The sequence below is a fragment of the Prionailurus viverrinus genome, chromosome C2 (genome assembly GCF_022837055.1).
Source record: "Prionailurus viverrinus isolate Anna chromosome C2, UM_Priviv_1.0, whole genome shotgun sequence".
In the NCBI taxonomy this organism is placed as follows: domain Eukaryota; kingdom Metazoa; phylum Chordata; class Mammalia; order Carnivora; family Felidae; genus Prionailurus; species Prionailurus viverrinus.
Genome location: NC_062569.1, coordinates 25,904,366 through 25,932,207, shown reverse-complemented (window position 1 = coordinate 25,932,207; position 27,842 = coordinate 25,904,366). Strand labels below are relative to the sequence as shown.

At 44.5% G+C, this 27,842-nt stretch overlaps 1 protein-coding gene across 5 annotated transcripts in view; it reads left to right on the top strand.

Moving 5' to 3' along the window:
- BTD (biotinidase) overlaps positions 1 to 17,068 on the top strand; it is a 30,525-nt gene extending 13,457 nt beyond the window's left edge. For 2 of the 5 annotated variants that reach the window (XM_047876257.1, XM_047876259.1), the window contains exons 3-7: positions 5,566 to 5,658; positions 8,831 to 9,049; positions 9,151 to 9,415; positions 14,493 to 14,642; positions 15,623 to 17,068. In XM_047876257.1, coding sequence (XP_047732213.1) covers positions 9,015 to 9,049; positions 9,151 to 9,415; positions 14,493 to 14,642; positions 15,623 to 16,795 — 1,623 coding nt within the window. In that variant the 5' untranslated portion in view covers positions 5,566 to 5,658; positions 8,831 to 9,014 and the 3' untranslated portion in view covers positions 16,796 to 17,068. Of the gene's footprint in view, positions 1 to 5,565; positions 5,659 to 6,674; positions 6,977 to 8,830; positions 9,050 to 9,150; positions 9,416 to 14,492; positions 14,643 to 15,622 lie in introns of those variants that run through there. The other 3 variants (XM_047876258.1, XM_047876261.1, XM_047876260.1) reach the window with 3 other exon arrangements.
- Positions 17,069 to 27,842: the final 10,774 nt, after the last annotated feature.

Here is a 27,842-nt window from a genome sequence, read left to right as displayed (position 1 = left end):
ATTATCTAGAAGGTGGTTCTTCTGATGGTTCTTCTGAAGGTGGTTCCTCTAGTTGAAGGTAGTCCAACAAAGAAATGGAGGCAAAATTTCCCAAAGACTTTGAAAAATAATTCTTTGCTGACATTCACTGAGACCCATTTTGGGGAAATTGATGATTCATTCTTAGAGGATGAAGAAGGTAAAGCCTAACTGGAAGCTATAAATATTCCAGAAGAGCAAAGTGGCTGCAAGTGACCCCATCATTCTTTTCTCTGAAGACTGACTGGCAGTGGAAGAAGCCTTCTCTGTGCTTACTTATTTATTTACGTATTCATTCATTCATTCATTCATTCATTCATTCATCTATTTATTTAATTTATTTATTATTTTAATTTATATCCTAGTTAGCATATAGTGCAACAATGATTTCAGGAGTAGAATCCAGTGATTCATTCCCTCCATATAACACCCAGTGTTCATCCCAATAAGTGTCCTCCTTAATGCCTCTTGCCCATTTAGCCCATCCCCCCAGCCACAACCCTCCAGCAACCCTCAGCTTGTTCTCTGTATTTATAGAGTCTCTTATGTTTTGTCCCCCTCCCTGTTTTTATATTATTTTTGCTTCCCTTCCCTTATGTTCATCTGTTTTGTCTCTTAAATTCCACATGTGAGTGAAGTCATATGATATTTGTCTCTCTCTAATTTTACTTAGCGTAATACGCTCTAGTTCCATCCATGTAGTTGCAAATGGCAAGATTTCATTCTTTTTGATTGCCGAGTAATCCTCCATTGTATATATAAACCACATCTTTATCCATTCATCCATCGATGGACACTTGGGCTCTTTCCAATACTTTGGCTATTGTGGATAGTGCTGCTAGAAACATGGGGGTGCATGTGTCCCTTCGAAACAGCACACCTGTATCCCGTGGATAAATGCCTAGTAGTGCAATTGCTGGGTCATAGGGTAGTTCTATTTTTAGTTTTTTGAGGAACCTCCATACTGTTTTCCGGAGTGGCTGGACCAGTTTGCGTTCCCACCAGCAGTGTAAGAGGGTTCGAGTTTCTCCACATCCTCGCCAACCTCTGTTGTTGCCTGAGTTGTTAATTTTAGTCATTCTGACAAGTATGAGGTGGTATCTCATTGTGGTTTTGATTTGTATTCCCTGATGATGAGTGACGTTGAGCATTTTTTCATGTGTTTGTTAGCCATCTGGATGTCTTCTTTGGAGAAGTGTCTATTCATGTCTTTTGCCCATTTCTTCACTGGATTATTTGGTTTTGGGGTGTTGAGTTTGATAAGTTCTTTATAGATTTTGGGTACAAACCCTTTCATTTTTGCTTTTGTTTCCCTTGCTTCCAGAGACATGTTGAGTAAGAAGTTGCTGTGGCTAAAATCAGAGATGTTTTTGCCTGCTTTCTCCTCAAGGATTTTGATGGCTTCCTGTCTTACATTTAGGTCTTTCATCCATTTTGAATTTATTTTTGTGTCTAGTGTAAGAAAGCAGTCCAGGTTCATTTTTCTGCATGTCGCTGTCCAGTTTTCCCAGCACCACTTGCTGAAGAGACTGTCTTTATTCCATTGGATATTCTTTCCTGCTTTGTCAAAGGTTAGTTGGCCATATGTTTATGGGCCCATTTCTGGTTCTCTATTCTATTCCATTGATATAAGTGTCTGTTTTTGTTCCAGGACATACTGTCTTGATGGTTACAGCTTTGTAATACGTCCTGAAGTCCGGGATTGTGATGCCTCCAGCTTTGGTTTTCTTTTTCAAGACTGCTTTGGCTATTCAGGGTCTTTTCTGGTTCCATACGAATTTTAAGATTGTTCGTTCGAGCTCTGTGAAGAATGCTGGTGTTATTTTGATAGGGACTGCATTGAATATGTAGACCACTTTGGGTAGTATCAACCTTTTAACAATATTTGTTCTTACAATGTATGAACATGGAATATTTTTCCTTTTTTGTGCGTCTTCTTTAATTTCTTTCATAAGCTTTCTATGGTTTTCAGTGTATACATTTTTCACTTCTTTGGTTAGGTTTTTTTTTTTTTAACGTTTATTTATTTTTGAGACAGAGAGAGACAGAGCATGAACGGGGGAGGGGCAGAGAGAGAGGGAGACACAGAATCAGAAGCAGGCTCCAGGCTCTGAGCCATCAGCCCAGAGCCCGATGCGGGGCTCGAACTCACAGACCGCGAGATCGTGACCTGAGCTGAAGTCGGACGCCCAACCCACTGAGCCACCCAGGCGCCCCGGTTAGGTTTATTCCTAGGTATTTTATGGGTTTTGGTGTAGTTGTAAATGGGATCAATTCCTTGATTTCTCTTTCAGCTGCTTCATTATTGCTGCATAGAAATGCAACCGATTTCTGTGCATTGATTTTTATATCCTGTGACTTGCAGAATTTATGGATCAGTTCTAGCAGTTTTTTGGTGGAATCTTTTGGGTTTTCCATATAGAGTATCATGTCATCTGTGAGGAGTGAAAGTTTGACCTCCTCCTGGCCTATTTGGAATGCCTTTTATTTCTTTGTGTTGTCTGATTGCTGAGGCTAAGACTTCCAATACTATGTTGAATAACAGTGGCGAGAGTGGACATCCCTGTCGTGTTCCTGACCTTAGGGTGTGCTCTTTCCTTTGTTATTAGTCTCAGACCACAAAGTCTCTGGACCCAGTTTGAGACTTATATCATCAGTGGTTCAATTTTGACCCCTAAGGATTTCTGCTATGTTTTTGAGACGGAAACTGATACGTTTCTGCAGAATATAGGAGATTTTTCAGATTACCTATTTATTTATAAGTGTATAATTTAAATGTATAAATGTATTAACTATTTATATAACAAAATATTTTTCTATTGTCTGGGTTTTAGTCTTTTAAAGTCAGGAGCTTTAGGGTGTCACCTGGGTGTCTCAGTCGGTTAAGTGTCCAACTTTGGCTCAGGTCATGATCTCATGGTCCATGAGTTTGAGCCCTGCATTGGGCTCTGCGCTGACAGCTCAGAGCCTGCTTGAGATTCTCTCTCTCTCTCTCTCTCTCTCTCTCTCTCTCTCTCAATTCCCCTCCCCCACTTGTGAGCATGCTCTCTTTCTGTCTCTCTCTCAAAATAAATAAATAAACTTTAAAAAATCAGGAACTTTAAACAAATGAAAACCAGCAACAACCTGGTTCTACAATGATGTTTCTGTTAAGGCTAAGGACAAGCACTGAATCCTTTAATTGACATGGACCCAGATTGTTTGGGGGAAGTTTTCCCCCTTAGTTTGAGTGTTAAATACTTTGCCACTTATTTTCATTAAATATGGTGGAAACACTTTGAAATCTGCCCCAATTCTATCAGCCCTGTTGAGGAGGCACTCAGGAAATAAAGGTTCTGAATCATGTCTTCGACATGAGGGAAATATAGGAATCAGAACATATGTTCTGTGTGCCTTTACCTTCTAGCCCAGTGGGTTTCCAGGTATGACTGCATGCCAGGAACATCAGCATGCTAGGAATTTGTTAGAAAATGCACATTCTGGGGCCCTGTCCCAGACCTGATGAATCAAAACTTCTAGGCACGGGGTCCAGGGATCTGTGTGGGCAAGCCCTCCAGGTGACTGAAGGGATGCTCACGTTTGAGAACCACTGCTGTGGTCTGACCCCCCAGATTCTCCCTTGGGAGTGCTACTTGGAATCTGTTTCTGCTGCGGCTAAATTGAACACTACCCAGTGGTCTTTGAACATTTGACTGATAAATTGCCCCAGTTCTTCAACATGTGCCAGAAGGGCTGGACCAGGAGTCAGGAGACTTGGTTTCCAGTCTGTTCTCACTACTAACTAGTGCTGGAGTTTTCCCTCACCGTGAAAATAGAATTTTACCATTTCACTTCCACTGCTTTCTGCTATAGGAAGATAAAATGAAATAATGGATGGTGAAAATGATTCGAAAATGTTAGCACATAACATGTAAAAGTCAGTGTGGCATTGATATAAAATTTTGTTCCCCTAGAACCCTTAAGTCAGCTAGATTTCCGCCATTCATTGTGCTGCCTGTCACAGTGTGGCTGGGCTGTGTCACTGCAAATCCAGTCACATCCTATGAAGTGTACCACTGTAAGGTAAGAGATGGCAACAAATTTAGGACTTGTGAATACAGTCCTAAATTAGGTCCTGGAAGCATAGCAAATAAAAGAAATTTTCATGAAGCCCACATCTTGGAAAACCTCTTTTACAGTGGGAAGCAGAAAAAAAAAAAAATGAGAAGGAAAGCAGGAAAACACCATCCACTTACTACACAAGAATCACTTTGCTATTGTGCGACTTAAGAGTGAACCAACGTGGGCCAATGATCCTCCGTTTGTCCACATGGTGGCAGCAGCGAACCTGTAGATTCCATCTCCGCAGGTGCTCTTTCTGTCCACGCAAGAAAAAGAAAGCACCTTCTTACATTAAATACTGGGGCGTTTCAGGGAGAAGTATTATTTGACTTAAATTATGAAGACAATTTCCCATTTGAGGAAAAGAGAGAGGACTTATAGTTAGATTCAAGTGTCACAATCCTTTGATTGCTCATTTGGTGTCCTAAGGTAAACTACTGTAGTCAATGGAACAGAAATAGGCCCTAATCAAAGGCCTGGTCCAAAGTTACACTTCTGTATGTCACTCTCTCTTTTTTTTAAGATCATAGGTGGAATTTAAAAAAAAAATGAAATCGCAACTTACCAGTTCAATTCAGAGGACTGGGTAATTTACTCGCTGTTTGGAGTTCAGCCTTGAATCTTGACACCATCATCACTTGCCACTCACAAGTGTTTTATTTACACTTGACATTTCCTACTGAGACCTCAAAAGTGTCGTCGGTGGATAGGTTTGCATGAAACTGTCCAAGCTAAAACCATCGTGGGGCATCTTATTCCAGGGGCCAGTCCCCAGGTGAGCTCACAACTAGCATCAGCAGAGGGGGGAACCAGAAAATAGGCGGCTTTCTAGGAAATAAAAGGTCTATTTTGGGATTTCTTTAAATTCAGATTATGTAAATTAGGTGGAGATTGGACATTATTTCTCCTTCTGTAAAAGAATCCAGGCAAGGATATCATAAACTTCATAAGTTTAAAACTATCTGGAACTTTACAGTGACTTGGGGGGCATCCTGCCAGATATGCACAGGAACGTAGAGTGTGCTGATTCCTTACTGACTTAGCGGCTCTCTCAGCTTTGTTCCACAGGATGTGACATTTCCTTTGCTGACTTTTCCTGCCTCCTTTCCCAGTCATGGGACTGTTCTTCTCCCTGACAAGGCAGGCATGACAGGATCTTTTATTAAAATTATCCATAGTTCTATATATAAATTTTTAAATGTATATACCTGCCTCTGAAATTATCTTATTAAGAGTACCTTAATAACAATCCTTTCATTTTATTGCAAAAGATACTATTGTACTAGTATGGCCAGGAAGGAAATACAGCTAATTATCAAGATGAATCACTTAGCAGAGTGGAAAAAAAAAAGTTTGCATGTGTAAAAATAACCAGTGAGTGATACGTTACCAAATTTCCACAAAATAGCTTTCCGTGTAATTTAGACTTTGATTTCTTTTTCTCAGAGACCACAGGAACCTTCCCGACCAGGATTAGTGTCAGAGGAACATTTTTCATGATGAAATGAGATGCTGGGGCTTCTCTGGGGCAGTTAAAAGGTCAGGATGCTTGCTTAGAGATGTCACTCCAGCAAAGCTCTCCCCACCCCGTCAACAACTTCCTGTCTCCCAGATCATTCCTATTGGCATACTGTACAGACTCTGGCTTTTCCTCTGCATGAAGTGGGGAGGCATTGGAAGATTTTGAGCAGAGGAGTGTCAGGACTGACTTAGGCTTTAACTGGATCTCACGGGCTGTTCTAGAAGGGGGAGAATGGAAGCAGACAGGGCAACTGCCTGGCATTGTGAGAGACCGGGGACGGGGCCTGTGATTTTTCTCTGACTTCACTTTTTGCTGTCTTCCTCTGCCCTGGGCTCCAGCCCACTGTTCTCCTTGCTGGTTTCTTGAACCCTCTCAGCAAGTTCCCACTCAGGCCTTGTTGACCTAGCTGTCCTCTCTGCCTGGAACATTTCCCCCAGGCATCCACATGCCCTCCTCCCTCACCTTTGGCAGACCTCACGTCACTGAGACCTTTCCTGACCATACTATTTAAAATTGTCCCCCACCCAGGCCAGACCCTCGCTGCCCCCTTCCCTGTCTTTATTTCCCCTTTGCACATACTGCGTAAGGCATCCTCAGTGTTTGTTTGATTGTGGTCAGTCTCCCCATACATCCTGAGTGGGGCTGCTTGAGGAAGGGCTGGGCTTGTTCATGGCTGTACCCCTGACACCTATACCTGCGTCTGGCTCACAGTTTGATGTCTCTTGGATGTCTGAAGGGAGCATCCTCCCCACTGTGCTGTTTCCTGGCAGTGAGACTCAGGGCACCCTGTAAGCCCGAGCCCCCACATCAGAGGGTTGTGGTGAGCTGAGTGGGTGAAGCAGGGTGTGGGGGCACACAGTCACCCAGATGGGGCCTTCGTGTCAGGCCTTCCTGCAGTTTTAGCTTGCCTGTCAAATGCCCTCCGATGGAAGAGGGTGTGTGTGTACCTTTTCAGACTGAGCACACGCCTGTACTCACGGCTGTTTATCGTCCAGGTCCTGGCCAGCTCTAGAACTACATCTATGGCTGGGTTTCCAAGAGCCCCAGGACTTCCGGAAGCTTCTTGTTCCCAGGGAGCCCCAACACCCCAGCCCACCTGTGCTTTCTGTGGTGAACCAGCACCTGGTAACCACCGGAAACCAGATCTGGATGCTGTCCTGCCCCATTAAAACTGCCCCCCTCTCCTACCCGCTGTGCCCTCCAGAGTCTCTATCTTGGGCCTTGTTGGTTTTCTTGAGACATTTGTGTAGTGCCAAATAAAGAGGGAAAGCCAGCATTTGCAAATTTGGTTAAACCAGCTGCTATTTCACCACACATCGGGACGGGCAAACTGTGGTACCTATTTTTATCATAATTACTCATTCTCTCCTACCTCATTAAGCTTGCTTCTTTCAAGCATGAATACCTGGTTAAATCTGCCTAACCTCTTATTATCACCCACCTTTGTTCACACACAAGTGATTGCCATTTACAGCCCTCCTGCCAAGCACCTTTTGTAAATAATCTACATTTTGCTTTCTCAAAATAGAAAGAAATGTAATATGTTGCTGGTTCCATAGTTTTCTTGTTTTACCATTTTGCAAGTCCTGACACTTAAACTAATGTCCTCTGTCCCCAAGTAAATGGGTGACACACAGCTCTTCGTTGAGAAAGGGGATGCCGTGACCACCTCGCTGGGCCCCAGGAACTCCTGAGCTGGCTCCACCGGGCACGGGTTCACACAACTCTCCCCTCCCCCGGCCTCAGTTTCCCCACCTCTGAGTGAGGCCAGCATCTACTGCTTGAGAAATACCGGGAATGTGTCTTTGAAGATGAAAGTTTCTCCCCCAAACCATTCCCCATTATCATCATTCTGAAACCAGGGGGAGCGGAAACTAGATTTTGACCGTTAAAATTATCCCGTGCTTGTCTTCAGAGGCAAAATTCAGATAAGAAACCTTATCAATTATACTTTTGTTTCTACTCAAAATCTCATGACTGCTTGCTCAAAGGCTCCTTGTTCTAATCTCAGAACATCGTTCAGGGTCCCAGATGAATGGCAACAAGTCCTGGGGTTGGGAATCTGGATGGTGCACTTAGTCCTGGGACAAGAAGTAACAGTGTGTGAGACAAGGCCGTGGGATGAGGCCTGCTCAGCCCGACAAGTGTTTGGTTTTGCAAGGATTCAGACTGAGCCTCCCGAGTCCTTGTTCTGTTGCTGAAAATACTTATGGTTACTTTTGTTTCTGGAACTATTAAGAGAAAAATAAAAGGAAGTTTGCAGCCTGGAAAGTTTGGTTTTAAAATGCAAACACAGGAGTTATGAGTCAGACTTGGACAGGGCGTTGTTGTCTTTTTAAAAAGCAGCAGTAGGATTCCTTGATTTGTCTTTGTTATCTCGATGTTTAATCTGGATTCCTGGGCACTTGGTCAGCCCCAGCGCATCTCCACAGAGCAAGTGGCCTGGCCTTGGCACACCCCCTGGTAAATCTGTGTGTCAGGCGAGGGGCTTCAGCTGGGAGGCCAGGCTGGTTTTCAAGGAAGAATTGGAATATTCACTCTAACACGGTAACACATAATTATTGGGAATAAAAACTCCTAGTCTTGGGAAAAAAAGGCACACAGAAGTGTCAGTGTAAGTGACATAATTTACTTCTAATTGCTTATGGTAGGGCCTACATAGCTGGGTGTACGTCCTAGAAAATCCTCTTACGTTTTCTAGAAAATCCTCATATATTTTCTAGACGGTTGCATTTTATCACTGCAAAAGGATTTTATTTCCAAACGATTATGCTTTTGAGCACGAGTGGTGGAATCGCAGAGACAGAGGTTGAGAAGGTGATGATTCCCAAATTCAAGGAGGAGAAACACAATGCTTTGATTGGGAGCCCTCTTTTTACCTATCCATAACCAAGAGTAGACACTGGCACGTAAGTAGAAGTCAGCAGCTTCTCTGCACCAAATAAAGAATGTCGTGCTAAGAAGGACTTACCCTTTATATTCATTACTGACCAAAGAAATGCAGGGAGAATTTTAATCCATCAGAGTTTTGTAGCTAGGAAAGCCGAGCTGTATTATCGGGATCGCAACAATCAGAGCTGGCGTGGATGGTTGACACGTTTGTGTGTGTGGAGGGCAGGTGTTGGGATGTGGAATATGCCACCGAATTATATAAAATAATCATGGTAGTTATTCTTGCCTAAAACTTAGGTACGTACGTGGCTAGAAAGGCGAGTAGTGACACAATGCCGTCTTGCTGAACGCTGGGGAAGAAAATCATGGCAAACATCGGGTCTGTTTTGGAAACATTCTAAAACCAGACTAACACAGCGAGCCATTTTAAACGTAGCTTGCTACGTGTTTGGAGAGAAACACAGACCCTTTTATTAGGAACATGAAACAAATCTTTGAGTTGCAGTATCACGGCGGGTAGGTTTAATTGCTGAGATTAATAAGTCACAGCTGCAAAAGTTACATTCTTGGCAGGATTCTTTATTCAGCTGTTTTCCCCTTGCCTCCTTACGTTCCAGATTTATGGTCTGCATTATGTCTGGAGCCGGCAGTCAGCTTGCTCTTTTCCTCTTCGGCTGCTACGTGGTTGCCCTGGGAGTCCACACCGAGGAACCACGAGTGGCCCAGCACTCTGAGGCTGAACACTACGTGGCTGCTGTGTACGAGCACCAGTCAATCTTCACTCCCAGCCCTCTAGCACTCGTGGGCCGCAAGCAGGCCTTGGACCTAATGAACCAGAACCTTGACATCTATGAACAGCAAGTAATGACCGCAGCCCAAAAGGCAAGAAACACTCCTGGGTTAGCCCGCGCCACCCCCCCCCCCCCCCCCCCCCCCAGCTTGTCTAGCAGAACAGGGCGAATTGCTCTCTGGCTCTCCGTCAATGGCTCCCACAGCCCTTCTGGAAAATTAGTCCAGCTGGTAAAGTGGAGCTGGAGTAGTCAGGTGGCTGGGGTCTCGCTGCTCAGTGGTCCACGGACCAGTGGCATCAGCAGCCCTCTGGAGCCTGTGAGAAATGCAGGATCTGGGGCCCGCCCGGACCTGCTGAATCAATCAACATCATAGCAAGATCCCCAGGTGCTGCTTTTCCCCTCATGTCTGAGGAGCCCGGAGCTCAGTCCCTGGTTCTCAAAACTGGCCGTGCAGAGGGAGTGCTCAGCCAGTCGTAAACTAAGTGGGTGCCTGTATGCCATACCCGCAGAGGCAGATGGGGTGTGGATTGAGCACTGGGAGTTCTAAGGTTCCCCAGTGGATTCTGATGTGCAGAAAATTCTAGAAACTTCCAGGCATGAGGGTCTCTCCTGCTCTCTGAGGCATTCAAAATAGTAAGCATCTACAGAACTGCTGTTTTCCACCTTCAGTCTATTTGGGGCTCATTTCTCGTCTCTGTTCCAGACCATGAACAGTATGAGACCTCAGTCCAGACAGAACGGAGGTGGACAGAGGGAGGTCTTTGCCAGCCTTTGTGAAGGCTTCCTGCTTGGCCTGCATTTCCCACTTCTGCCAGGAAGGGTGGGGCAGAGGGGCAGTGTCCGTGCCAGACGTGACCATAACAAAATGCCCTGTTGGGAAACCCATAACCAAAGGGAAATTTGGACTTTCACCTGGTGTGTGGTGACCAAGCCCAGTCATGTGAGGAAGCCCTGCTCTGCCTTGACAGGAGGTACACTCCACGTGAGCAAAACTTCCCTGTGCCGGTGAGTCTGGAGGGCAGGACAGTTCGGGCCAGCAGGTCCTGCTCCAAAATAGTTCCTATCTCTGTTCAGGGTACTCAGGATTGCCTGGACGGCCACTAGCTATTGCTGCATTTTAAAATTCTACCTCATTACATGTGTATGTGTGTATATGCATATATAAAATTATAGGCTACCTTTTAGAGATATACATATATATAGGGGCGCCTGGGTGGCTTAGTAGGTTAAGCATCTGACTTTGGCTCAGGTCGTGATCTCGAGGTTCGGGAGTTCAAGCCCTGCATCGGGCTCTGTGCTGACAGCTTGGAGCCTGGAGCCTGTTTCAGACTCTGTGTCTCCCTCTCTCTCTGCCCCTCCCCTGCTCACTCTGTTTCTCTCAAAAATAAACATTAAAAAAATTAAAACAATATACACATATATAAGGCTAATATTGGAAGAGAGTTTAAGACCTTGTCCAGCTTCTTCTGATGGGTGATGCTCCTCTCTCGTTCAAAGCCCCACATCCAGTCTCTCCTTGAACACCTTCTGTGGCCCAGAATGCACTGTCTGATGAGAGCGCGGGAGCTTCTGGCAAGGTTTGCCTTTCAGTGAACAACAGTTTGCCTCCCGGCAACTGCCACCCGTTCTGTCCTCTTAGCTAAACAGAACAGACCGAGGAACTGACCATGGCGGGTTGTCTTCCACAGGAGGACAGCCGTCATGCTCCCCCCCCCCAACCCCAAACCCAGCATCTCTTCTCCAGGCTGTATGTCCCTTTTACAAAGATTTCCCAGATGATCTCTGTGCCCAGAGCCGTAGGAAAGTCTCCGTATTCAAGGGCAGAGTGGAGGAGATGTAGCACCGTTCTCATTCGAGACTTTGTCCCCAGAAAGCTGTTGGCAGCCACATCTCACTGTGGATTCATAAGGCATTTGCTGCCAACTCACACTCCCAAGTCTTCTTCCCACACACAGACACACGTGCCACTCTTGCCACCCGGTACTTACAAGGTTAACTTCTTTAACCTGAACACACGACTTCACATTTATGCTGTTACATCTCATCATTCCAGCCTGTTCGGCTATTTGGGGATCTTTACTGACATCCTGCATATCAGTTACCTTCACGTCATTCACACATTTGATACACACCTCATTTATGTTTACGCTGAAGTCAGTGTAAAAAAATCCCAGGCTGTGCCCTTAGACCTCCTGATGACACAGATCCACTCGAGACCATTCTGTGCACAGAGGTGTTTGCTTGCATGGTGCTGAAATACGAGCCATCCCTCGCTTCTCCATCCTGTCCACAAGACCATTCTAAGAGGTTGGGCAGAGGCCATGCTGAACTCCGGAGACTGTGACGGTGGTATTCCCCTGCCTTCCAATAACCTGCCCCCAAAGGAAACCTATAACATGTTTTTGTTGAGCCCATGCTGCCTGCAAGTCATCATTCCTTCTCTGTTTGTGGTCCAAGAGAACAGATTGTTTATCTGATCATTTCTTAGTGCTTACAGATCTCTCGGCTTCCCTGCATGGTTTTATGCGTTCAACCAACTTCTATGACAAATTGATGCCAAGCATGTGTCAGAATTTTAGATCAAACTTGCTGGAAGGCAAGGGTTCCCGAACTAGCCAACTGAAGTATTTCTCTCTTGGTAGAGATATTTATAGGGAAGAAAAGGACTCCAACTTAAAGATATTAGCTGGTCCATCAACTGGGTTGGCAACCTTAATTCCTCAGGAGTTCTTGACCTCATTGAAGTCTCTCCGAAAACTCCTCATTTATCAGGGATGCTAATTGCTTTCTAGATGGATTGATAGTCACATTAGATCCAGCGTTCTACCCTGGCTCAGGTTGGTTCCTCTTCTTATTCCTAGAAAATATGTGTTTAGGAAATGCAATTTAACTTCAGTATTAATCTAATATGTATACATAACATAAATGGTATTGTCCATAGGAAACCACTCAACACTCTTGGGGAAAGTTTTGTTTTTAATAAAGGAAAACATTTGTCCAAGTATAATTTTCAAAAAGTTAAAACATGACTCCTGGGGTGCCTGAGTGGCTCAGCTGGTTGGGCGTCCAGCTTTGGCTCGGGTCATGATCTCACCATTTTTGGGTTCGAGCCTTGTGTCAGGCTCTGTGCTGACAGCTGAAAGCCTGGAGCCTGCTTCAGATTCTGTGTCTCCCTCTCTCTCTGCCCCTCCCCCGCTTGCACTCTGTGCCTCTCTCTCTCAAAAATAAATAAAAACGTAAAAAAAATTTTAAAACCTCTTACACAAATATAGAACGAACATGTGCCAAAACTGTCATTTAACTCACTGATCTAATGAAGAAATCAGTCAGATGGTAAACCTGGCTCAAAAGAGCATCGAAGGAACATGAGTGTGTGTATCGGTCAAATGAATGTTGAAATGAATTTGCTCGTGTATACAAAACTGGCTAATGTCCTATAGAGCAATACAATTGCAGTCTGGGGTGATCTAATATTAAATAACAAAGCCTAGCAATAGTACCTTCACTAAATAATCCTTGAGTGAGCCTCTTAAATAGCACCCTAGTATATGTTAGAAAGGCAAACATCTTGCTTTATTTCCAAGTTTGTGATAATTTTGCTTTACCGTGTGCTGTAAGGTGACCAATCTTAACACTCTACCAGGAGGAGCATACATTGGTATAATCTTTCTGGAGGGCTATTTGGCAATGTAAACAACTGAAAACTCTTCCTGTCTGTGAGCCCGTATCTTCACTTACAAGACTTCATTCTGAAGAAATCATTGGACACCTAAATACTTGTGTATAATACTCATTAAGTGTTTTGAGCACCCTGTATGCAGATGGTCACCAAAAGTTGGGAACAATTCAGATGTCCGCTGATAAAAGATGAATTATGGTGTTCTCTTAAATATAATGTGGCCATTGCAAATGGTATTTTTGAAAGTATCTTGGTAGTCTTGATGCTGTATGTAGTGAGGAAAGTCAAGATGGAAAACTATTTATGTATTTATTTAAAATTTTCTTTAAAAGTAGGCTCCATGCTCAGCGGAGCCCAGCGTGGGGCTTGAACTCATGACCCTGAGCTGAGATCATGAGTCTGATGCTTTACCAGCTGCGTCACCTAGGTGCTCCCGAAACACATGTATTTATCATTATCGCAATTATATACACACACACAGACAAAATAAAAATAGCCAAGATATTAACTAAACTAATATTAATATTATCTGTTCTCCAAGTTTTCTACAGTTACACTTTCGAAGCTTTTTTAGCCAGAATAAAATATTATAAAGAGTTTGCAGTGCATTCCAGAAATAAGTGACTCAAATTGCCTCTTATTTTAGATTATTCATACCTTCTCTGCCTTCCTCCTCCACCTTTCACTCTGGAGCAATGTTCCAGGCTTCGCATTTTAAGCCGTGTAAGTGGAGAGCAGCAGGAGAATGAGGCCCTGATGCTGGGAGCTGAGGGTGCCCCGTTTGTTTGGATTTCATTTGGTTAATGTGAACATCACAGGGAGCCCCAGGCTATCAGTCAGGAAACCTAGGTTGTCTCCAGGTGTGGGACAAAGGCTGGGGAGTGGTTAGATTCGGAAAAGGGCCTCCTAATTCCCAGCTGGAGAACTTCAAGTTAGAGAAAGTCCTTATTTCTAAAATGAACACACTTGAATTTTACCCACCAGCCCAGTGAAGCAGACTTTTTAGGAGTGGGCCCCAGCATCACCCCTAAACCAAGTGTTTTTTCAGGAGCTCCCCGTCTGATTTAGATGCACAATGAGTGGAAACCACTGGATTGGAGACACCCCATCTGTTAACAAGCCCAGTATTCAAGGCCTTTGTACTGTGCCACCACCAGGAACTCCAAACCTCTCCTGATTGTCTGCTTGGCAAACTCCTGCTTTCTGCTCCAATCTCACTCATTCCCTCCTTCCCTAACATGAGGTATGGTTAATGGTTGTTTCTAAATCCATCTGTCTTTGTTACCTGACAATGAGGCCAAGTGAGACAGTTTCCCCAAGACCAAGATCCCTGATGAGAGTCCAGCCACCATCTTAGAACCTCTGGTTCCTGGCACAGTACAACTACCTGATGGCTGTCCGACGAGTGAATGAAAGAATGGACAAGTGAAAGAAGGGATGTTTCCTGTTATTGGATAATATACCATACTTTGATGTGTTTGACCTACAGGGTGTACAGATTATAGTGTTTCCAGAAGATGGCATTCATGGATTCAACTTTACAAGAACATCTGTTTACCCATTTTTGGACTTCATGCCGTCTCCCCAGTTGGTCAGGTGGAATCCTTGCCTGGAGCCCCACCGATTCAATGACACAGAGGTAAGGGAGGGTCCCAGCCTTCCTCCTCCGTAGACTGAAGGCATGCAGAGATGAACCAAGCCAGGGGCCAACAGCCAAGACAGGTTAAATGAGACCAAAAGGAGACCCTAGGTTCCTAAAAATGAAATCTGAGCTCCCCAAACTCCCTGTGCCACATATTCCATCAGTTAAAGAGTGTCTGGTATTATGGGGCATTTACTCATCTCTGGATCGTTCTATTTATTAATTACACAGGACATACAAGAATATATACTTAGAAAACAAACGAATCAGAAGTAAAAAAATTAAAGTCCCATCTTCACACACCCCACCAATTACCCTCCTTCTCTTCCTAGAGAAACTGCCATCAACACTTTGATATGCATCCAACTATATTCTTTTCTATTCATTTCATAGTTATTGACATCCTCTTTATTAGCATGCTATATGCTTTTGTAAAACCCTTGCTATTATAATGTTTCAGTCAATATCCTTGTACATATATCTTCATAAATATGTCCAAGTTTTTCTGTAAGGTAAGATTCCTAGAAATGGAATTTCTCAGCGAAAGGATATGCACATTTTGAATTATTTTAAAGACTACCAAATTTCCCTTTTGAAAGACCTTCATTTCATTTTACATCCCTCGTGATAGTCTTGAGTGCCTGTTTCCCCACCTTTGGTCAATGCAAGACGGAATAATATCTTGAATTTTTGCCAATCTTACGAAGGTGCAGAATGAGATCTCATTATTTTCATTTGTGTTTCCTCATTACTAATGAGGTTGAGTATCTTCTCAGATGTCCATTGGCCATTTGTATTTGTGCTGTGAATCACCTGTTCATATCCTGTGCACTCTTCCAGTAGTGTTTTTTCTTTACTGATTTATGACAGCTGTTTACATATTATAGACACAATACAGGTACTTTTCTATTTTAAAATTATAAGGCAAATGGCAGGATTTTAAAAATTCATTTATGTATGCCTTTTTTTTCCTTTAGGTCCTCCAGCGCCTGAGTTGCATGGCCATCAAGGGCAATATGTTCCTGGTGGCCAATCTTGGGACCAAGCAGCCTTGCCATAACAATGACCCGGGGTGCCCACATGATGGAAGATACCAGTTTAACACAAATGTCGTGTTCAGCAACAACGGAACCCTTGTTGACCGCTATCGCAAACACAACCTCTACTTTGAGGCAGCTTTTGATACCCCTCTCAAAGTGGATCACATCATCTTTGATACCCCTTTTGCTGGCAAATTTGGCATCTTCACCTGCTTTGATATATTGTTTTTTGACCCTGCCATTAGACTCCTCACAGACTCTGAGGTGAAGCACGTCGTATATCCTACTGCCTGGATGAACCAGCTCCCACTCTTGGCAGCCATTCAGATTCAGAGAGCTTTTGCCATTGCCTTTGGTATCAACCTGCTGGCTGCCAACATCCACCACCCATCTCTGGGGATGACCGGAAGTGGCATACACAGCCCTCGGAAGTCCTTTTGGCACCATGACATGGAAAACGCCACTGGTCATCTTATAATTGCACAGGTAGCCAGAAATCCACTGGGTCTCATTGGTCCAGAGAATGCCACAGGTACAATGAACCCATCTCGTAGTAAGTTTTTAGAAATCTTGGCAGGTGATCCATACTGTGAAAAGGATGCTCAGGAAGTCCATTGTGATGGAGCCACCAAGTGGAACATGAACACTCCTCCTGTGTTTCATTCGGAGATGATGTATGACAATTTCACCCTGGTCCCTGTGTGGGGAAAGGAAGGCTACCTCCGCGTCTGTGCAAACGGCCTCTGCTGTTACTTGCTTTACCAGCGGCCCACTTTGTCCAAAGAGCTGTATGCCCTGGGGGTCTTTGACGGTCTTCACACTGTGCACGGCACTTACTATGTTCAAGTTTGTGCCCTGGTCAAGTGTGGGGGTCTTGGCTTTAACACCTGTGGGCAGGAGATCACAGAGGCCACAGGGATATTTGAGTTCCACCTATGGGGGAACTTCAGTACTTCCTATATCTTTCCTCTGCTTCTTACCTCAGGGATGTCCCTGGAAACCCCTGATCAGCTTGGCCGGGAGAATGACTACTCCTTCCTGAGCAAGAGCGGACTGTCCTCTGGCCTGGTGACGGCAGCTCTCTACGGGCGGCTGTATGAGAGGGACTAGGGCAGTGTGGGGTGGGCAGCCCTGCACTTGTCCAGACCACAGCTCACAAGCACTGGGACCACCTCTCTGCCCCACAGCCCGTTGTGGGAGCTGTGGGATGAGGTAGGAGAGGCACCTTCCCCCATTGTCTTTTCCTCTTTGACGTGGATTATCGAGTCTTTTCTGGTATTCCCTGCTCCCGTTTCTCTTTTTCAAGCCATATCTTCCTCCAGCAAACCTCTCATTATACAATTGGTTTTAAGAGCTAAAATAAAAATGCCAGTTTATATTTTACACATCCACAAAACAGTGGGTTTTGTGTGTGTTTTCCTTGTTCTTATTGTTCATGAAGTGAGACCCAGGACATACAGGTATCTCACAAGCCTCACCTTCTAACGTAAGAAACAAACTCTCAGAGCAAAACCTGTTTTAGAAATGGCTGCGTGGGTCCTTTTCCATTCTGGATGAACAGAATTCTATCCAGATGAAATGGTAATGCCAGAGCCACCAGCAACATCAGAAATGTGTATCTTGAAGCAGCTTTTAAAAATAGAAGGGAAGTTTCTCTCCCATATGCCTTTCCATCAGTAATTGGAATCTGTCAGGCAGGGCTCATAATAACTGGAAAAGAGTGCAGTGCCTCAGAGAGAAAGACAGAGAGGCTGGAAACAAGTGCTGAAGAGAGGGGCAGCAGAGGGAAAGTATGAGTAAGAGGATTCTTTCTGCACAACATGTCTCATCCAGGGATTCCAGGGACCTAAATAAATCATGCTAACTTTGGGCAAGAGCCTTCCAGTTGCCCAACTGCACAGGATGGAACGATGCAGGCATGATTCCATGAACAGTCCCCAGAGGGCCTACCCTTTGAGAGAGGCATCACGCCTCTTGAAGAAAAGTTGCAAGAGCTGCCATGGAGGTTGGCCCTCTGTAGTCATTCATTAATCTGATCACACAACAGGTGTTTTTGGAAAGCCCACCAGGTGCAGAGCAAGGCCCTCCCACAATAGGAGTTCCAGATGCAGAACCAACGTAATCAGTGAGGGAAGACATTTTTAGGCCACTAATTTCTGTATTATTTGTAGCCAACATTTCAAAGTCATTTTGACTCAATGCCTAGTAACTCAGATAATTTTTAAGTAGGAAAATGAATAATTTTTAAGAAGATGGATAATTAGCCTTCTGTGACTTGCCTCTTCCATGGTGTGGCTGTTTAGTTTTTTTTAATTAGGTTTTTTAAAGCAGTGTGTGCATATATATAATTATACAAAGTAAAAAATGGGATTCCTTCCCCATTCCCTTGAAGCATAGCCTTCTAGACCCCTTTTCTGGCTTTTAGGCAGAATAAAGAGTACAGACCCTGGTCTCAAGACTGTCCAGGCTCACATCCTTGGCCTCACGGCTTACTCTTCACTGCATAGACTTTGGACAACTTATTTAAACCCTGTCACGCCGTGGTCTTCTCATTCATATAATGTGCGTTGAATAATCCATGTGGGAATGATCCAAAAAAGCAAAACCCCTGCTGACTCACTGCTCACTCGCAAAGGTTTGGAGTGAGTCACATCTTTAGGGAATAAGCAGGAAGAACTCAGAATTCCTGAGGAACGCCTGGGAAGTCCTCCTGGAATGGGAGCAGAACCCCTCCCACCAATGGCAGAGCCTGCCTGCCGTCCCCAGTACAGGACCTGCCAGGAGGAGTGAGCTTGTCTCTCCGGATGTGGCTGTCTGCCACCCACTTAGCTCCATGCCCCAAACACCAGGGAAATAGAAATCATCTTAAAAATGTATATTGTTGCTTCATGCCAAGAGTTTTCAAGTCAGCCTGAGAAAGAGATGTACAGAGACAGTAGACCTAAATACAGACTTGGTGGAACTACTCCACCCAGTAAGCACTTATGAAGCACCTGCTGGATACACATGCTGCCCTTCTGAACAGAGCACCTAGAACTTTCCCTGAGTTACTTTCTATTGACAAGTTAGAACCAATTGTTTATGAAGTAGAAATGAGGGAAGATATAAATGATGGGGGTAACACAAAATTATTTTTATAATAAAAAGAAGTAGCTGCCAGCTGGCAGAACGAAGAGGAGGATGGGAAAATGAGTAAAATGAATCATTTTCAGGAAAAAAAAAAAAACCACCTATGACTAATGGTTGTGACATGCTTTTGTCAACTGTAATCCTGAAATTCAAGGAAACAAATGGTAATCTTGACCATCACATAGAGGCAGGAAATCAAATGTATTTTTGGTCAAATCAGACTTGGGGGAAGTCGGTTGGTCCATGTGGTTTCTCATGTAGGTGCAGCTGTGCCTGTCTGTGGCTTTCCTCACAGAGGAAGTGAGAGGCACAATGAGCTGTGTTCACACTGGACTTAAAAAGGCCTGTTCCTAGAGAAGGCAAAATCCACAGCCTGATCACAGACTGTCAATGCTGGTGCCCACCGCCCCCTCCTGCAGGGAGAGACAACTGCCCATGGCCCTGCTGAGGGAAACCCACCTGGACCACCCCTTACCCACAGGTGGCCCTGCTCTGTACCTTGTGGCCCCATCCCCTGGCCATCACGCATTGAACCGGGAGTATGCACCTGACCCTAGACCAGCCAGCCAGCCTGGCACCGGAGCTCTGCCCAGAGAGGGAAAATCTGAGTCAGCTGCATGGATTCCCAGTGAAACTCAGAACTGCTCAAACACCCAATTACCCACTAGATGAACAAATGGTTTCTCAACAAAGTGAATGTACATAGGGCAAAACTTCTTTAAAAAAGTTTTAGCAGTATGAAATGTTGCATAAAAAGGCTCTGATTTAAAATAAATGCTGATATGACATGAAGATCTATTGAGTAGGATTGCTGTGGAGGCCTTTGGTCTTTTACTGCCATGTCTTCCTCCTTGTGTTGATTGCCTATTCATAACAAATCTTAGTGGCTTAAAGCAATCGTGAACATGATTAACTCACGCAGCTTCCATGAGTCAGGAATCTGGGAGTGGCTTAGCTGGGTTGTTCTAGCTCAAGGTCTCATGAGGCTGCAGTCAAGATGTGAGCTGGAGCTGTGGTCAGCTGGAGGCTTCACTGGAGGTGGAGAACGTTATCAACAACTGTGTTCCCCAAAAAGATGCGTTGAAGTCTTAACCCCCATACATCATAATGTGATCTTATTTGGAAATAGGGTCTTTGTAGATGTGATTAATTAAGATGAGATCACACTTAAATAGGGTGGCCCCTTAATCCAATGTGACCCGTGTCCTTATAAGGAGAAGATATAGACACACAGGGAGAAGACAGCCATGTGACAACAGAGGCATAGTGGAGGGATGCATCCATGAGCCAAGGAACACCAAGGATTACTGAGAAACATCAGAAGCTAGCGGAGTCAAGGAAGGATTCTCCCCTACAGGTCTCAGGAGGAGCATGGCCCTGCTAACACCTTGATATTGGACTTTTAGCCTCCAGAACTATGAGGTAGTAAATTTCTAGGTTTTAAACCACCCATTTGGTGGTACTTTTTTATGGCAGCTCTAGAAAACTACTACCCATCAGTTTGGTGCAGCCACATGGCTGGCTGCTGGCAGGAGGCTCAGTTGCTCAACACAGGGTCCTTTCTGTAGGGCTATTTGGCTGTCCAAAGTGGCAGCTGGCTTCCCATGGAGCAAGTGATCCAAGGGAGACCAAGGTAGAAGCCACAGTGTCTATTATGACCCATGCTCAGAAGTCACACTTCTATCATTCCATACTATCTTCTTGGCTTACCCAGATCAGCCTTGCTCATTGAAGGAGGGGACAGGACACAGGCCAGGAGGTGAGGATACTGGGCACCATCTCGGAGCTGGTTACCAAACCCCTCAGTCCAAATCCTGCTTCTCTTTTTTCTCGCCTCCCTGAAGTTCATACCCTACACAACCTGCCCCCTGCCTGTGCTGAGCCCCACGCTGACCCCGCACTATGAATCCAGCTCCCTGATTCCGCCATGGCCAAATTCTCTCAATTCCCTGATATGCTGAGCACAATGTGGCCTTAGCAATGTTGTCTTTGCTAAAATGCCTCTTTTGATGGGGAAACTCCTCCATCCTTGAAGGTCCACTCCATGACAAGCACTTTGTGAATCTTCTTCCACCGAATTGACTTTTCCTGTTCCCAGAGCCCTTCCCCATCGGGCCGTAATACTTATCCAGGTCCTCTCTGCCAGGATGTGAGCTGCACGAGAGTATCTGCCCTGTAGTGAGTGACAGCTTTGTGCTGGATGTGGCACATAAATGGCTCCCTTAACTTTCTCCATGAGCCTTAAAGAAGGCTTGATATGGCCATCTTGTAGATAAGGAAAACTGACAGAGATGCTAGTGAACTGCCCATGTGCTAATTAGAGCTGGTGCTGGAATCTGCATCTTCTTCACCGTGACTATGGAGATGCCATCTGAGAACACAGTCCATGTGCTACTAATCTTTGTGTCTATGGCTCCTGGCACCCCTCTGTGGTTTTTAAAATCTGGGCTCAATACATGGTTGCTGAATGAATGAGTGAATGAATGAATGACTGAGCAGTCACCAAGCATGCTTATTTCATTTAGACAGGCTGAAACAACAAAAGAACAACAATTTTTTTCTCTTTTGAAAGTTTTCTAGCATTGAAGTAAAAATCTAACAAAGTTAAAAATAAAATTACCAGTAGATCAATGAGCTGCTAGAAGTCATGTATGTGTAACTCTTTCACGCATTTTTTTTTTTTTTTTTTTTGGTTTGAGCAAAAATTATCATTTATTGACTTATGTAACTAAAGAGTCTACAGAGTAGATCTCTTCAGGCATGGCTGGATTCAGGAGCTGAAACACTCTGTGAACAGCGTCTGTGTGTGTATGGGTGTACGTAGTATGTCTACGTACTTGGCATTCTTTATCAGCTTCCTTCCCAGACAGACTCCCCGTATAGTGGTAATGATAATGGCCACCACAGCCCGAGGCGTCATCTGATGCTTTAGCAACCCCTAAGGAAAGAGCTTCTCTTTTCACAAAGTCCCAGAACTGAGCCTTCCTGGCTCTGCCTTGGGCCACATGCCCAATCACTGTTCAGAGGGCCATGATATTCTTATTGGCCTGTTGGCCAGCAGCGAATCCCAGGCCCACCTGGAGAGTGAGGGATCATGGGCATGGCTCTGACAAGACACAGGAAGTGGGCAGGGCTGGATCCCCAAAGGAATGCTGAGGCAGGGTGGTGGGTGGGATATGCTTGGGCAGAAACAGTAGATGTCCACCAGGCCTGCTTCCTCTGAGCATAAATTTCTCTCTGACACTAGTTACATGCTGTTGCAGTCAGGGTCATAGCAGGAAGGAGACTGCACACCCCATTAACACAGAGGAGTAATAACAGAACAATTTACACAGGTGTGGGCAGGGGTTATAGGGAAGCCTGCAAAGGGCAGTCCAATATTCAGGGGCTAGCAATAGCAGGAGCCATTAGCCTCCCAGGCCTGAAGGTATGAAGGGCTCAAGTGGTTACAGAATCAGGGGAGGGAAGGAAGCTATATGGAGAGAGCAGCCCGGCAGGAGCTGCAGCCTTTAGAAGGGAGATCCAGGCAGACTACAGTGATCTTACACAGAAGGAGGCCAGGCAAGAAGTACCATGTCTTTTCTCTCTTCTGCTACCCTTTCATCACCTGCTGCTGCTTCCTATTGGTTGGACCCAACAGCAAGGCAGAGAACAAGAAAGAGCAGCTGGTGCTGTCTGCAGAAGTCAGTGCTACGGTCACACAACAGGATGGAGAAGGGGGGAGTGTGTAGGGAGGAAACTGCAGCACATGATGCTCCCAACACATTCTGGGAGCTTATGAACAAGTTCATTTGAGAGAGGGAGTCAGGGAAGAGACAGCCCTGTGGACAAACAGGTTTCTTAATGAGCATACCATGGTAGCCAGTCTTAACATAGCTCCCACTGATCCCTATGGACACTCTTGTGTGGTGCCTTCCCACATTGTTCCATGGTTGTTCTATGTGACCACTAGAACATGGCAGACACAATGTCCTGTTATTTTCTGAGATTAGATATCAAAGATCCTGTGGCTTCTGTCTTGGTTGCCTACCTTCCATGTTGGATCACTTGCTCGGGGGAAAGCCAGCTACCATGTCTCACGGAGCCTTATGGAAGGCCCATTTAGCAAGAAACTGAAGCCTCCTGTCGCTAGCCCCATAAGTGAGCTGTGTTACAAGTGGATCCTCCAGCCCCAGTCCAGCCTTTAGATAACTGCCACCCTGGCCAATGTCTTGACTACAACTTTCTGAGAGACTCTCAGCCAAAACAACCTAGCTACGCCACTCTCGAATTGCTAACCCTCAGAAACCTTCAGATAAATGTTTGTTGTTTCAGGGGTACCTGGGTGGCTCAGTCAGCTAAGCATCTGACTTCAGCTCAGGTCATATCTCACAGCTCGTGACTTTGAGCCTTGGGTCAGGCTCTGTGCTAACAGCTCAGAGCCTGGAGCCTGCTTCAGATTCTGTGTCTCTCTCTCTCTGCCCTTCCCCCACTCATGCTCGCTCTCGCTCTCTCTCTCTCTCTCAAAAATAAATAAACATTAAAAAGAAAGAAAATTAGGGGCACCTGGGTGGCTCAGTCGGTTGAGCATCCGACTTTGGCTCAGGTCATGATCTCAGAGTCTGTGAGTTCGAGCCCCGCATCAGGCTCTGTGCTGACAGCTCAGAGCTTGGAGCCTGCTTCAGATTCTATGTCTCCCTCTCTCTCTGCCCCTTCCCTGCTCACGTTCTGTCTCTCTCTGTCTCAAAAATAAATACCATTTTAAAAAATTAAAAAAAAAGAAAATTTAAAAAAATGTTGTTTTAAGCCTCTAAATTTGGGGGTAATTTTTTACGCAACGATAATGAATGCAGTAATCTTCCTGACAGCACCTCAATCCCCTGCCAAAATTCCAATGCATCTGATGCTCCATCTTCCAGCTGTCCTGACTACTGCCCCTTTACAGGTCTCTCTCCCACTATATATGATACAAGTGCTACTAGTAGTTATTATCTGCTGGACTAGCTCAGAAATAACCTTTCTTTTCTCATGGTTTTGAAGAGTGAAGTGCACCTGGGCAATATTCTCAAATGGAGGGAGAAAACCACAAAGAGGGGCCCACAATGAGCAGATGTTGGCTGCTTTGAAATTGGAAGCTCTAGAAGAGGCATTCTGAGAGTGGCCAGGAAAATCTTCCTGTCTTCAGAATTACTTAACCCTCCGCCCCCCTCCCCGCCCCCGCCCTGTTCCCCCAGCCTGGCATCATACAGACAGTGGTTCTCAAAGGGTGGTCCCAACCCAGCAGCACTAGCGTCACCTGGGAACTTGTTAGGAACACAAATTCTTGGGCTCTGGGGACAGGTCCCATCAATCTGTATTTAATAAGCTTTCAGGTGATCCTAATCAAGTGTGAGACCATTACTCCAGTGCTGTGCATTTTTCAAAGCATGTGTGCACACCTTAGTAATCAGCTCCCCATATCAGTTCTCTGAAAGGGGCAAGTTAAAGAAGAGAGAACTGAGGCTTGGATGGGAAGTGCCTTGCCCAAGGTTAAACCAGTATCCTAGCATCAGAGCTAGAGCCTGGAATCCCCACCCCAGGACCAAGGCATAGCTAGTTTCCAAATGACCAGTTCAGAACACTCTTCTCTCCTATCCTCATGCTAGTTTTCAACCCATTATTCCCCTTTCTGTGGGACTTTGTCACCCAAATACATTACTCTACTTTTCTTTGATCAAAGACAAATCAGTGTGGGGAAAATATGATCTATAGTTAAGGAATTGCCTTGCATCAGGTTGTGTGTAACTTTGAAAGTTCACAAAAGGCTTCATGGGAATGCAGAAATCTTATGGAAACTATCTGCAGATATTTTTTAAAATTTTTTAACGTTTATTCACTTTTGAGAAACAGAGAGAGACAGAGTGTGAGTGGGGGAGGGGAAGAGAATGAGGGAGACACAGAACCCAAACCAGGCTCCAGCACAGAGCCCGACGTGGGGCTCGAACTCACAAACTGCGAGATCATGACCCGAGCCAAAGTTGGACGCATAACCAACTGAGCCATTCAGGAGCCCCAATCTGCAGATATTTTCAGTATGATCCCTTTATTCAGTTCCAATGGAAGGAAACTGGCATGGAATGCTTTTGAAATCTTTTAATCTGGTGCTTCAACATTTTGAATAAAATATATAAGATGGTTGCTTGTTTTTATGCTTACTGGACATGCCTGTACTAAACCTTCCATGCAAGTCAGATGATTGGTTTTATCAATACTTTCAGTGTTTAAAATTTCTGATATATTACCACCTGATTTGGCAGAATGAAATTCTTGATGCTGTGCCCTTTAACTTCAAGACTTGTTTTGTAGTTTATCTTATGAGTCCCGAGTTTATTGCCATAGGGTCCTGATGTGATAACTAAAGATACTACTACACTGAAAGTAAAGACACTGCCCTTCTCATTTCCACACTCTAAATATTCCTACAGAACCTGTAAATGGTCAGCATTTACATTTTCTCTGAGTACTGGAATGTTGAAAGTGGTATCTATTGATCTCAAAGAATTGTAGGGTTCCTAAAATGATTCCTGAATAATCAAATAAAGATAAAATTATATACAGTGTGATTTTAAGATAAGATATATTTGGGGATTCTAAGTCTTTAAAAATTATCGACTCAATTATGAATATCTTGCAGCTCATAAAATCAGGTGTGAAAATTAAGTGTTAGCTGCACATAAAATACTGTGTTAGAAATTGTACAGTTTGTAAACACATAAGAAAAGACTATTACCTTTAGAGAGAGCTTACCACCTAAGGCTCATTTAAACATGGGATTTACGCATGTGCGCGCGCACACACACACACACACACACACACACACCCCAAAAGAAATCAGTAAAGCATATTGTGGTAATTTATTTTCCAAAAATGGCTGCAACATTTCCAGTGCTGCTTGTTCCTCCAAAACTTTGCCATTCCCCATCATGAGATCTATGCTCCTTCCCTTGACCCTGGGCAGGACTTCATAACTGCCTCCATGAATGTAGTGTGGCAGATGTGACACAGTGTGGCAGACATGACTTCCAAATCGAGGTCGTGAATGACTTATATGGCTCCTGTCTGGTTCTTTCTTGGGGATTTCACTCTTGGCACCTAACCACACTCCAAGGAAATGAAGGCCGCATGGGGAGATTCATGTGGAGAGAAATTGAGGTCCTCAACTCTCAGCCCCAGTTGGGTTCCCATATGACAGCAGAGCCAGCTTCTCAACCATCAGATCCCACAGCCCACAGATAACAGCCCCAGCGTGCCAAGCAGAGGTTGGCTTCCTCCACCTTGCACTGACCAAGTTGCAGATTCATAAGCAAAATGAGTGGTTATTTTAAGCCGTTACATTTTGAAGTGGTTTGTTACCTATGACAGTCAGAATGATTTAAATCAACCATAGAAGTTTGTCAAACTTCAGGTTATGCAGGCCCTGGTAGGCCATGACAGGAGTTTGAGTTTATATGGGAAGCAGTTAGAGGGTATTAAGCAGGGGAATGGCACGGTCAATTAAGTGATTCCTCTGGCTGCTGATGAGGTTTTCAGAAACCCCACTCCTTCCTGAGACAGTCACAGTTCATGACCACCCATGAGGACTCACCAAGAAGCTCTGAAAAATAGTTTAAAATTTATAATAAATTAACTAGTAATTGAAGGGAAAAAGTAATTATTTGGGATTATCCATTTTAAGTTTGATATTTTCTAATATAATCCTGCATCAGTTTTTAGAAGACTACTGAATATGTCAAAACAAACGGAGAAAAAGAACCCCTGTATTCACAGATAACAGACAGGCATTTGTTTTCAGTAAAATACACATCATCAAAGAATGGCTGCAGTCCAAATTTTTCAGCCACCATTGAAAAAAAACAAAAACAAAAACAAAAAACCAAAACCAAAAAAAAAAACAACCCAAACCTAAAAAACAAAGAAGGATGTGTCCTCTGAATCATAATGTGCTGAGTACTGGCGGGGGGGGGGGGGGGGGGGGGGGGGGGGGGGTGTGTGTGTGGAGTGAATCATCATACAGTGAGTGTGAAATGTATAAGGATAATTAGTGGGTTGATGGAATATAGAGACAAAAAGATACAATAAGAGCCACTATTTTGGCATTACAAATGAATCTGAAAAGGGTGAAGATTTTCATTGTTTTGCGACTAGTATACCAAAATTGGCTCCTACATTCCACAGGCCCTGATAACATTCTGTTTCAGACCTTTCCTAGGGACATGGACACTGTCTGTTGAATGTGTAAAATGGATGTGTCACAAAATAGATTTGTTCCTGCAAGGTAGCACAACAAAAATATAAATAAACCAAGAAATAAAATAGTATTTTTAAAGTTCTGGCTTAAGAGTGCAGAGGCAGGCCTAGCTTCCTCCTAACTTGCTGTGTGACCTGGAGCGCCTTCTCTCCCTTTTCCAAGCCTAAGGTCCCATCCGTAAAAGGGGGTTAAACTCATTGATTTCAGTTCAAACACCCTTGGAGACTCTTCCCTGTGTCCTTTCTAGGAGTAAATAAGGACATAAACAGCATCCACATATGACAGGAACTCTTGTATTTTGTAAAACAACTAAAATGAGGACTTAATTTGTAACATGAGTCATCGTTTCCCTAGGCTAGAGACTACCCACTCCTTCCAACTCATTCATTTGTTTAGTGTTTAGATTTTCATAATCAGTGTTGTGATTACTGCTAAGTAACAGAACTACCCCGAAATGTAATGACTTGAAATAACCATTTCAATTTGCTCATGGCTTTGTGTGTCAGGAATCTGGGAAGGACTCAGGTGTGTAGCAGCCAGTCTCTCTCAAGCTGGAATGGTTTAGGGCTGGCAACCCCACTTTCAAGATAGTTCCCCCACTCACATGCCTGGCACACTGATGGGGGCAGCTGGCAGGCTCTGCTGGGTCTCTCCATGTGGTCCTCCAGCGTGGTGGTCTCAAAATAGACTTCTAACAGGACATCTGTTAGAAAAGACAGGAAGGGGGAGTTTCAGTTTCTGAAGGCTGGGGCAGTGGCTCTT